The sequence below is a fragment of the Aplysia californica genome, unplaced genomic scaffold (genome assembly GCF_000002075.1).
Source record: "Aplysia californica isolate F4 #8 unplaced genomic scaffold, AplCal3.0 scaffold01252, whole genome shotgun sequence".
Classification (NCBI taxonomy): Eukaryota; Metazoa; Mollusca; class Gastropoda; order Aplysiida; family Aplysiidae; genus Aplysia; species Aplysia californica.
The window spans coordinates 31954-43971 of NW_004798522.1; the positions used below are offsets into that span (position 1 = coordinate 31954).

General features: G+C 41.7%; 1 protein-coding gene across 1 annotated transcript in view; it reads left to right on the forward strand.

Annotated features, from left to right (window-relative positions):
• Positions 1–11298, forward strand: part of LOC101860870 — a gene marked incomplete at its 5' end in the record, with an annotated part of 12572 nt that extends 1274 nt beyond the window's left edge. Inside the window, 6 exon segments of the mRNA XM_005112378.3 lie at positions 1–33; positions 871–1881; positions 4917–5019; positions 5408–5612; positions 7724–7914; positions 9887–11298. The exon segment at positions 1–33 is cut by the window's left edge and continues 32 nt beyond it. Coding sequence (XP_005112435.1) covers positions 1–33; positions 871–1881; positions 4917–5019; positions 5408–5612; positions 7724–7914; positions 9887–11175 — 2832 coding nt within the window. The 3' untranslated portion in view covers positions 11176–11298.
• Between the last annotated feature and the right edge of the window lie 720 nt (positions 11299–12018).

Below are 12018 nucleotides of genomic sequence, written 5' to 3' on the forward strand. Positions count from 1 at the left end.
AACTTTACAAAAGACAGTGGGAATTTGAATGAGGTACAAACCATACTAAAATACCGGTACTGAATTTTTTTCTTTCTACTGAGAGGGTGCAGTGGCGGAGCGGTTAGTGCGCTCGTCTCCGAAGCGGAAAGTCCGGGTTTGAGCCTCGGTTTGGACACGTTTTTTTTGTTGCTCCCTCCTGCCCACCAGCAGTAATGGGTACCTGACTTCAAGTTGGGGAAGTAAAGGAGGCGTGGAAAGGAACTGGCCACCCTACTACTGTATGCCGAAGGCCCAGGATGTTGTCTCACTAACAAGGCAATCCCCAATGTCTGGATCGGATGCGGGAACAACTTTACTTTAACTTTACTGAAAAATGAATGAGGCTAGTGCTTTGCTACTGATTGTAATTCAATACTAATACTAAGCAGAAGTGTTGGGTTTTTGGTAGGCCTGTATGACTGTATGCATTTATGCATTTTTATTGACTGCCTGCAATTTTTGTTTGTTGCTAAAGCTGAACTCAACTCTGTGATAAAGGAAAAAGATCTTCAGGTAAACGGCTGCGAATTGATTTTAGTTTAATTCCTGTGTTGTCGTTAATGCACATCCTTACTTTTACCTGGTTAAAAATATAACAGGCCCCTATGATTTAGATATGTTCACAGTCCCAGACATAATGAGAATTTTCAGAATTTTCAGTACAGTTGTACATGACCATCAAAATCTGTGGGTTTGGAAAAGGTTTGGGGTGTGGGCTAATTTACAAACAACTGTCAGTGTACCATCATTATATATGTATATATGTTTTTCTTCCTGTGTAGTTGAGTATTCTTTGAAACACAGATGAATGTATTCATAAGGTTGGGGTTTTTTTTGGTCTCTTTTTAGGTTCCACTTGACTGCAGTGTGCTAGATCAACCCAAAATAGAAAATGTGAACACAAGTGTGCAAGTGTTCCGGTCCTCAGCGAGTGAATCTTTCCACCTGGAAGAAGGTTGCTCCAAGTTTGTCCAAGAGTCATCGTCCCCTCAGACTGTTCCCACGTCACACACACAGACTGGGGGGCATCCAGATTCTCACACAGTCTGCTCAGAGAGTTTCAAGGGGACTGTTGCTGACGGTCGTGATGTTATTCCTAACAGACGGAAAAGTTTTGATCATCTTGGTCTCTCAATTACCAACCTAACTGATGACATTGACGGTACCGATATTGGCACTTTGTCCTTGAAGGACCAGATGGAGGTTAGTCGCCCGTCAGATTGTGGAAGGGGTCTACAGAGCAACATATCCAATTTGTCTGTGGTACACGATTCCTCAGTTCCGTCTACTCGGGTGGGGGTGGAACAAGCTGACTCTATATGTCTGGAGTATGACACACAGCATCCAGCTACATCACCAGCTGGTTCCCAAGAGCCACGAGATAAAATCCTCCTACAGCACCATGATGTAGGGACGATAGATAAAGAAACGGTAAATTCAAGCGCTCGGAAGCAGGATCTTAAAGTTCAAGGTTCTTGGTTGAAAGCTAAGCAAAGTCCTCAACAACTGGCAGTCTCGCCTCAAACGTCGCAGGAAGAGCAAGCGTCTCCTCTATTGTTGGTACCACTCCACCATAAGAAGAAGCCGAGATCGTTCTGTGAGCAGACAGCCAGAGAGAATGTAACAACTGGTGATAAATATTCCTTAGTCTGTGAACCATCGAGTGGTGCTGCAGACGGGCCACCATGGCCACACAAACCTTTTTCCCATGACTGTGGGCTCGGGGACAGCGGTCGTGGAAGTCGAGGTCCACATCAGACCTCTGTGTGGCCAAACAAGGACAGTTTGTACACAGAGGGTTCCACAGTGCCACCAGATGAAAGGACAAAGACGAGCTTGACCTCTGCTGTTGACGATAAGGTTTGTGCAGCTTTCCTTCAATTTTTCTTTTCTTTTTTCTCTAATCTTATTCAACACATAATTTGCAGAGTTAGATTTTGGACACTAGTTGTATGGTATAAACCGCTGGCTTTTATAGCAGGTTGAAAGATCATACAGTCCTGTGTAAGACAGAATCTGAAGGGAGCCAGAAAAAAATGGCGTCTTAAATATTTTTCATCTTGGGGGAATTTAGGGGGAGGGTTAGAAGGGTTTCAGAGGCCCAGCTATTGGGATCAAGGGCCGCTTGTCCGGTCTGAGTTGTCAGAACTTCACACCTCTCAAGTGCAATCTTAGCCTCTCTGATGATGGCATGCGTCAGTCGTACTTATACATTGCCACCAGTGCTTACATTTCATAGGACCACAGTTTGACCTATTAAAAGCAGAAACTAAAAACATCTCCATTGCTTCCACCCTAAGCCCCACCCATCCATGTAATAAGCACAGTCAACCAATGTCAGCCATCCCGTGCAAGAAACAACGATTCGGGGAACTTTTTGCTCGGTTGACCGTACGATAAGGGCGGCAGGCATTTGTCTAACTAATTTCACACCTCTGACTTCTGGCTTCCCAGGAAAGTTTCCTTGCTCTTTCAATAATTCATAATCACCAATGCGATTCCATACCCACACCACCCAACCATCGCACCGCTCAGGGCTCACTTGGATGGGATAACATCTTCATGTAATATGCTGTCTTACTGTGTTAACATCTAAACCCCAAGCCCCACTCCTTCCTTGCCTGGCAGCCTGGCGTAAAGATAAGATAAGAGCCGATAGAACCAAATTTGACAGTTCTGTTTCAAATCAGGGCCGAGTGGGCAAAGCATTTCCCGTCTCATCTAAGACAGGTTTTAAAAACCGTCCAAGTCCAAGGGAAGCGATTTCTCTTTTCGTTTCTGCGTTAGACAGGCTTCTATTTTTTAAAGAGGTAATTAAGGACAGGATTACAGATCGACAACCGACAGATCTAGACAAAAAGGAATTGGGAAAACAAGGAGTGCTGAGGGGTAGAGGTGAAAGGTCATGTTGGGTGAAAGAAAATTCTTCAGCTACAGTGACGGAGGGGATTAATCCTCAGACAAAAGGAAAAAACATTACAATATCATGTATAGTTTGCCCCCAATTCACGCGGTCTATATAAGTGGGTGGTTGGCGGGTGCTCTGGTGTGGAGACAATAGTGACGTCACGGCCGCGAGCACGATTTTATTAGCAGTATGAACTCTTCAAAGGGAAGCAACCATTTAAAAAGATTTTAGGATTAGTTATTGCGGAGCTACGTTTCCTGAACTTATTATTATTTTTTAAAATTGAAGGTTCTAATATGTGGTATCAGTTACATATGTTGAAGAAATATTTTGAGGAAATTCATAAACAGAATTTTGAAAAATACAAGAAAAGATTCATATTGTGTGAAAAAAATAAGCAATTTTTTTCTCTCTCCTAAATATTTTTGTTTTCCTGGCTTTGTGATTTCCATATACAAATGTGTTTTAAAAGCCTGTAAACTTCTCTCATTTGGGAATATATATATGGGGAAATGGATGCTGTGTTGGCGGGTTGAAGAGAAACAAACACACACCTATACAAACAGTGAATGTTGGGGCAGGAACAGAAAACAAAAACACACACATGTATATATACAGGGGGTCTCGTGGTCTAGAGGTACGGTGTTCGCCTCTCATTCAATAGATCGGAAAATTTTCTTCTCTGAATAAAAATGTTCACCCTTCACCTCCTTCCCTGCTCTCTAACCATATTTTGTCGTCTGCATTTTCTTCCCCCTTCCTTTGGGCTCCTGATTCTTTATGCTGCCTTTCTACTGCTACTTCTTGGCTCCTTCTTACTGCTGTCTTTCCGCCACACCCATGATCTTAGGGTATGTAAGATCTAACACTCACCTAGCCTTCTTGGATAAGCAAGTTGAGCATGTTAAAGATCCCTTGGTGGTCCTAAAATCGATAAGAGTAGGCTTCGGCAGCCACCCGGGCAAAATTCAAAATTAATTCCAACCAGACTGTAAATGATCATATCACCTTATGTGTGTGCGAGCGCCGTAAAGCACTTATTACTAAATATATATATATTTTTATTTTTTTTAAAATAACTTTTAAATCTTAATTAAAAAAGATACATTTGTAAAAAAAAAAATGTATATAAAAATAATAAAAAATTAGCCTACGGGGGGTATGGGAGAGAAAGTAATTAGACCAAAAAAAGACATACACCTAGAGAGGGCGGGGGATTAAAAGACAATAAAAGACAAACACACATCTACAGACCAGGTATACTCAGTGTGTGTGGGGGGAGGGGGGAGGAGGGAAGAGAAACACGCATACGCCTCCACATGGACAAAGACACTGTGTTTCTTGGTTGAAAACGGGTTTGGATACTTCTATATATATAAGATCTGTATTTTCTACCAAAATAATCTTTTCTTTTGCTACTTCAAACTTGTTGCTAAATGGTGTTGGGAAAAATTTTTGTAGTAGGTCTTTTCTCCCAAGTAGACAATGCCAGGATCCCTGTTGAGTAGGGATACTATCCTATAACTGCTGTCTAATTATGCAAGGTCAGAAACTCATTGTTCACGTGTGTACTGTGGGACCCAAGTCTATTCATAAAAAAACATGAGCTTCAACAACTGTTTTTGCAGCCCAAGTTCTTGATTTGCTCAGACTCTCCAATATTTGATGGAACCTTTCCTCCAGCCACCAGTATGTTTCTCCTCTAAGAGAAAGACACATACGCCTACACATGGACTTTTTCATTTTAAAAACGTGCACTTCAACAACTGTTTTTGCTGCCCAAGTTCTTGATTTCCTCAGATTGTCCAATATTTGTTGGAATCTTTCCTCCAGCCACCTGAATGTTTCTCCCATAATGATTTTGATGAGAAGCTAATATCGGTCTAAGGGGTGCTATCATTCTGTATTTGTTGCGAGCTTGAACGAGTATATTTGTTTGTTGGGTGTAAAATAGCATTGCAAAATCAAAATACTTTTGTTTTTTCAGAAATGTTCAGTAAATCAGATGAAAGAATCCCAGTATCTGCGGAGTCTTCTCAAACTGTACGAAGGATATCTAGGAAGGCCAGAGAGTTTTCCACAGTGTACTGGTAAGAGATTCATTTTTAATGTATAGTGCATGTATGACAAGCTGTTCCAAATTGTATTTTTTGTCTGACGTATTTTAGTTCAAGTTTGCATCAGTCATCATCATCATCATCATGGAGTGCCAGATCTGGGACCGACGTCAGCGATCATGGTTCACAATAATTTTATTATTATTATCATTTCAGTTGTTATTGCTATTATCAATTTTATTATCATTTTAATATCAATATCAGACATTATCATTAATAATGTCACCATCGTAAATCGGAATGGTTTGGAAAGTTATAATAGTTTTTTTGTACTCTACACCTTACAATTTTTATTCTACAGCAAAAGTGTGCTTTTTATGATTAGAATGTTTTCTTTTTTTTTCTGTCTCTTTCTCCCAAGCGTCCCAGCTACTCCATTATGAGGGGAGACTGAGAAAACTGAACAGCAGACACGAACAAGAGAAGTGTAGGCTGGTGCACCTGTCCAGGAAACAGGGCGTGTCGGCGGCGGAGAAGGGGAAGCTACGTGACAGGACGAGGGAGCTGAAGGGGAGACACTGGCTGCTGGGTCAGGTGGTCAACACGCACAAACAGGTCAAGCAAAGGTGCGTGTGCCTTTCTTTTTCCTGTGTAGAGTTAAATGGTCTGTGCAATAAAACATAGATTTTGATTACACATTCATGTAGTGAACAGATTTTAATGTAGGCCTACCGCTTTTTTTTCTCTTACATATTACATGTGTATATTGTTTGTATTTTGGTAGGTTTTGGTAAATGTTTTGCGGACTTCCCAACTGCAGAAGGTCATTATGAGCGCTTTGTTTGTATTTAACACTATCCGTACGTCGTGTTTTACCATCGTATCCATACGACACGGAGAATTCTGTGCCACCACTTTCCAAAGAAGAAATTTACTCGTTCATCCGATCCGTACCCTTTGCGTAGCAGTCTGTCAAAATGATTTTTTGAGAAATACTGAAATTTTCAAAGAGATCTTCGCACTAGAAGCATACTAAAATGTGAAGAATGCAACCCCTAGGTTTCCAAATGACCCCAGGCGTACGGATAGGGTTAAAACACAGATTTTTATTATGACTAAACAACCGAGTGATGCTGTGTGCCAGTTCAGCTTGTGTGCCGGACAAATGAGAAAAGACCTTTTAGAGAGTAAATATAATATGTATGTTTTTTTTAGCCCAACTTGACACATATAGGAGGCAGGCTGCTTCAACTCTGCCCCAGGGGCTGAGTAGGATACAGCGTCCCAACAGACAGACTGCTTTTTGATTGAGTTCGGCGACTGTTTTAGTAAAGGTTTTACGGCGCTCGCAACTGCATAAGGTCATATGAACGCCAGAAGCTTAGAGGTGTTACAACAGAGTAACAAACATAAAAAAGAGAGAGGGGAGATAAGGACGATAGATGTTTGATAGGAAAGAACCACCAGAGCACCCGCGACCACCCACGTCGGTGACTGTGTCACACACATTGTATATTTTACTGTTAACGCTCTAGGTCGTCCATTGTGTCCCACACATTGTATATTTCACTGTTTACAGATTGAAGTGGACCACTGTGTCACACACATTGTATATTTCACTGTTTACACACTGGGGTCGTCCATTGTGTCCCACACATTGTATATTTCACTGTTTACAGATTGAAGTGGACCACTGTGTCACACACATTGTATATTTCACTGTTTACACACTGAGGTCGTCCTCTGTGTCTCACACATTGCATATTTCACTGTTTACACACTGAGGTCGTCCTCTGTGTCTATCACACACATTGTATATTTCCTGTTTACTAACTGAGGTCGGCGACTGTGTCTATCACGCACATTGTATATTTCCTGTTTACTAACTGAGGTCGGCGACTGTGTCTATCACACACATTGTATATTTCCTGTTTACTAACTGAGGTCGGCGACTGTGTCTATCACGCACATTGTATATTTCCTGTTTACTAACTGAGGTCGGCGACTGTGTCACACACACTGTATATTTCACTGTTAACACACTAGGTCGTCCGTTGTGTCACACACACTGTGTATTTCACTGTTTACACACTGAGGTCGGCGACTGTGTCACACACACTGTGTATTTCACTGTTTACACACTGAGGTCGGCGACTGTGTCACACACACTGTGTATTTCACTGTTTACACACTGAGGTCGGCGACTGTGTCACACACACTGTGTATTTCACTGTTTACACACTGAGGTCGGCGACTGTGTCACACACACTGTGTATTTCACTGTTTACACACTGAGGTCGGCGACTGTGTCACACACACTGTATATTTCACTGTTTACACACTGAGGTCGGCGACTGTCACACACACTGTGTATTTCACTGTTTACACACTGAGGTCGGCGACTGTGTCACACACACTGTATATTTCACTGTTTACACACTGAGGTCGGCGACTGTGTCACACACACTGTATATTTCACTGTTTACACACTGAGGTCGGCGACTGTGTCACACACACTGTGTATTTCACTGTTTACACACTGAGGTCGGCGACTGTGTCACACACACTGTATATTTCACTGTTTACACACTGAGGTCGGCGACTGTGTCACACACACTGTATATTTCACTGTTTACACACTGAGGTCGGCGACTGTGTCACACACACTGTATATTTCACTGTTTACACACTGAGGTCGGCGACTGTGTCACACACACTGTATATTTCCTGTTTACAGATTGAAGTCGGCCTCCACAAAACCCGACCCACAGACAGAGACTCACCAGGCCATGAATTCTCAGCGCGAGGTTTGCGACAACCAGGGCAGTGAAGATTTGTTCTGTACACAGGATGGGGAAGATGGGAAAATATACGACAGCCTCCGCGGAGCTAGTCAAGACTTATTTCCTGTTTCAAGTCAAATGAAAGGTAAGTTTAGTTTTACTAAGAAGAGTTTTACGGCACTTGCAACACAATAAGGTCATATAAGTGCCGAAGATTAGAAGTGTTTCAAGAGAGTAACAAACACAAAAAAGAAGGAGAGGAGATAGAGAAGATAGATTTTTTATAGGAAAGAAGGAGCAAACCACACCTGAGCACCCGCCAACCAACGAAAGGTAAGTAAAGCGAGTGGAGTAAAGATGCTGAGTGGACAAAGTATAAAGGTCTTGAACATTTTGCTCTCACTGGACGAACAGAATGCTGAAGAAGCCGAGGCAGACAAAGACTAACTTAATTACGTAGAAACCTTGACTTGAACAGATGAGTGACTTAATTACGTAGAAACCTTGAACAGATGAGTGACTTAATTACGTAGAGACCTTGAACAGATGAGTGACTTAATTACGTAGAAACCTTGAACAGATGAGTGACTTAATTACGTAGAAACCTTGAACAGATGAGTGACTTAATTACGTAGAAACCTTGAACAGATGAGTGACTTAATTACGTAGAAACCTTGAACAGATGAGTGACTTAATTACGTAGAAACCTTGAACAGATGAGTGACTTAATTACGTAGAAACCTTGAACAGATGAGTGACTTAATTACGTAGAAACCTTGAACAGATGAGTGACTTAATTACGTAGAAACCTTGAACAGATGAGTGACTTAATTACGTAGAAACCTTGAACAGATGAGTGACTTAATTACGTAGAAACCTTGAACAGATGAGTGACTTAATTACGTAGAAACCTTGAACAGATGAGTGACTTAATTATGTATGAACCTTGAACAGATGAGTGACTTAATTACGTAGAAACCTTGAACAGATGAGTGACTTAATTATGTATGAACCTTGAACAGATGAGTGACTTAATTACGTAGAAACCTCGAACAGATGAGTGACTGGAAAAGACCAGGATAATATTGGGGTTTTTTTTCTTTTAGTTTTCGAGTATCTGAGCTGAGAAATGAGTGGAGAGCCATGATTGCTGATGTCTGTTCCAGACCTGCCACTTGAAGAAGATGTATTTGTCACACTGACTTTTACCCACCATTTTTTGTTTATTTGTTTGTCAGAAGCAAACTGTACCAGAGTACCCACCAACAAAGCTGTGGATTTTTTCATAGACAGTCACAAGAGTGGATATAAATAGAATGGAGATCACTTGAACCAAAATGATAGGAAGATCCAGATTTCCTTCAGTTTTGTCGTATTTTCAGATTACAGGGATTGCTCAAATAGAGTTGCCAGCAAAGGGAAGCAATTCATTATGATTACTAAAATCCCAAGAAATATAATGTATTTATAATAGACTTTAGTATTCTTTTCCATACTGTTGCACACTCTACAAGTTTTGTATTTTATTGTTTGTTTATTGTTCTTTTTTAAATGTAACTACAATTATTGCTTTCTCTTCAACATTGTCAGCTTGTTTAGTCTGCTCATCAGTCACTCAAACAAAATAAAACATTTTAAATTGGAGATTCTGTGTGGGTGGTTGGCGGGCGCTCTGATGTGGTTTGCTTCTTCTTCCTATCAAACATCTATCGTCCTTATCTCCCCCTTCTTTTTTATGTTTGTTACTCTCTTGTAACACCTCTAATCTTCTGGTGCTCATATGACCTTATGCAGTTGCGAGCCCTGTAAACATCTACATTTTAAAAAAAAGGAGATTGTGTTTTCTTTCAAATAACCGGTAATTTTTTTCCTATTCTGGAAATAAAAGTCTTTGGTTTAAGTGACTCTGCTTCTTGGAATGCAAAAGTGTCCTAATCACTTTCAAGTGAGACGTACACTAGATGCGAAAAGGCGTTTTACTCCTTTGTTTTTTTGTAACATGATTTAGTGGGTGGCTGGTGGGCACTTTAGACGAACAAATCCAGAACTGGAACTTCCTAACTGATGTAAATTTTTGTGACTGACATCTTCTTCTTGCTCTTGTTTCTTCTCTCCAGTCTGCCTGCAAGAGTTACCTGAGGACATGGGTGACCGTGCGTGGAAGCGGAGGAGAACTGTCGCAGACGAGGGAGAATCAGGCATGGGCAAGAGTGTCAGTGCTGTGTCTTCTGTGGATGGTTCTTTGTCTGAGAGACCGCCCACTCGTGCGGAGAATAGGATGTTACCTTTATCGTACCAGCGGCAGCAGATAGAGGACACTTCAACAACTATGACGGTGAACAAAAGTTTGTCGGTGGGAGGAAGTAATTCAGAAAGAGAACGATTCAGTCAAAGCAGCCTTCCGTGTGATTTCTTTGACCCTGCACGTTTGGTGGTACCTCAGGTCCGTCACTTCACCTCTCAGCGTTCACTTCTGGAACAAGCAGGTGGAGGAATTGTTGACAGTTCTGGTTTACAAAGTGAACCATTCCCGTCACAAAAAGCAGCTGTGACTTCTGTGAGTAATGTTACAAGACAGACTCCCACTCAGGTAGACGGAAATTTGACGAGGTCAGTTGTATTGCAGTCTATTGTCACCCCAGCCACAGCAGCCTCTACTCGTTCTTACAACACCACCCAAACAGTCCCTGCTACTTTTTCTAAGACCACCACCCAAACAGTTCCTGCTACTTTTTCTAAGACCACCACCCGCACAGCTAATGCCACTAGTTTAAGTTTACCCCTGGCTGCTTCAACAACACCCTCAACACATCAAGGACTCTACGTACCCACACAGACTGAGACAGTGGCCCTTAAAGTTTCTCTCGTCTCAGAACCTACAGCCACAAAAGTCTCTCTGCTCAAGGACAGGACAGCAGTTGCTCCTGACTCACACACACTGAAGGTTGAGGCTCGTGCTGTTCTGCCAGCAGGAAAAGGAAGTTTCACGTGTTCGGAAAAAGACATCTCTATCCTGAATGGGTGGTCACAGGCAAGTCTTGGAAACTCACAAATCTTTGCCTCGAAAAACCCACAAGCCTCTGCGACCTCGTGCAGACCAAAGACTATTATTGTGGTGAGAAAGGGGAACTTGGAGCAAAACTTGGAGAACAAACCTTCTGTCTCTCAGACTGTGGAGATGAGGAGAGCAGCAGACTATGCTGAAGACAGACAGTCCGTGACCGCAAACACTGGGGACGAGATACATGACCTTGACAGGATCGTTAAGAACTTGCGTAGGGTGAAAGTTATTTCCAACAGTGAGGTTACAACTTCTTCGCCAGATTTCCCTGAAGAGTTCTGGTTGTCCAAGTTCTCTGATGTTGCGATGACGCCTGAGTTTTGGCAGGAGGTTGATGCTTGGTGACCAGACTGGCCCTCACTTCTGCTATGCTGCAAAATTCAATAAATTATGTGACATGGTGGGGAAATCAGGTGCTCATCAAAATAATGAAATCAACATTTTTCTACCTGTTTGGCAATTTCATCAAATTTTCAGCACCTTTTATGTCCATTTAAAAACACATTTCTGTTGATCAAAGGCACAAAAAAAATGTAAACTTCTAATTTCCAAGGACACTCAAGTCACCAACCTTTGGTGGGCATTTTTTCTCTAATTTTACCTCTGACATCAGGTGACCTCCACTTTCTTCAATCGCCAATATCTCGACTTCTATTCTAGGTAGATGATAACAATAACTCTGTATGCCAAAACATTGACGAGCGCCTGATTCCTCCATGTAGTCGCACAAATGAAGGGGTCAAGTGATAAAACAGGCTAGGTCATTTTTGTCCTTTTGATGATGGACATGGCTCATTTCCAACTTTATATTTGCTTTATAAAAATACGATTTGTGAATGCTTTATTTGGTTTTACACCTGAAATCAACGGGATATTCTAAAGGTACTGTACGCTTATTGTAAACAAAGGAAAGTACCCCGAATTTTTTCTTAAAATGAACATCTCCTGTTTTTCACCTGACCCTTTAAAATCTTTTTTGAAACTTTTCATTCCGGTTGTTGGGACGGTGTAGCATTCTGTATGTACAGTATATCTAGTAGTTGACCCTACAGAGCTCTTCAATGATGCTTGCTGGTGACACGAGTTCAATCCCCGAGGTAAATGGGAGAAAAAGTGGGCCCTGTCTCCATCAGTCTGCTGGAATGTTGCTTTCCGATCTGTCCCTGTAGGCTCTGTCTCACAGGCGTG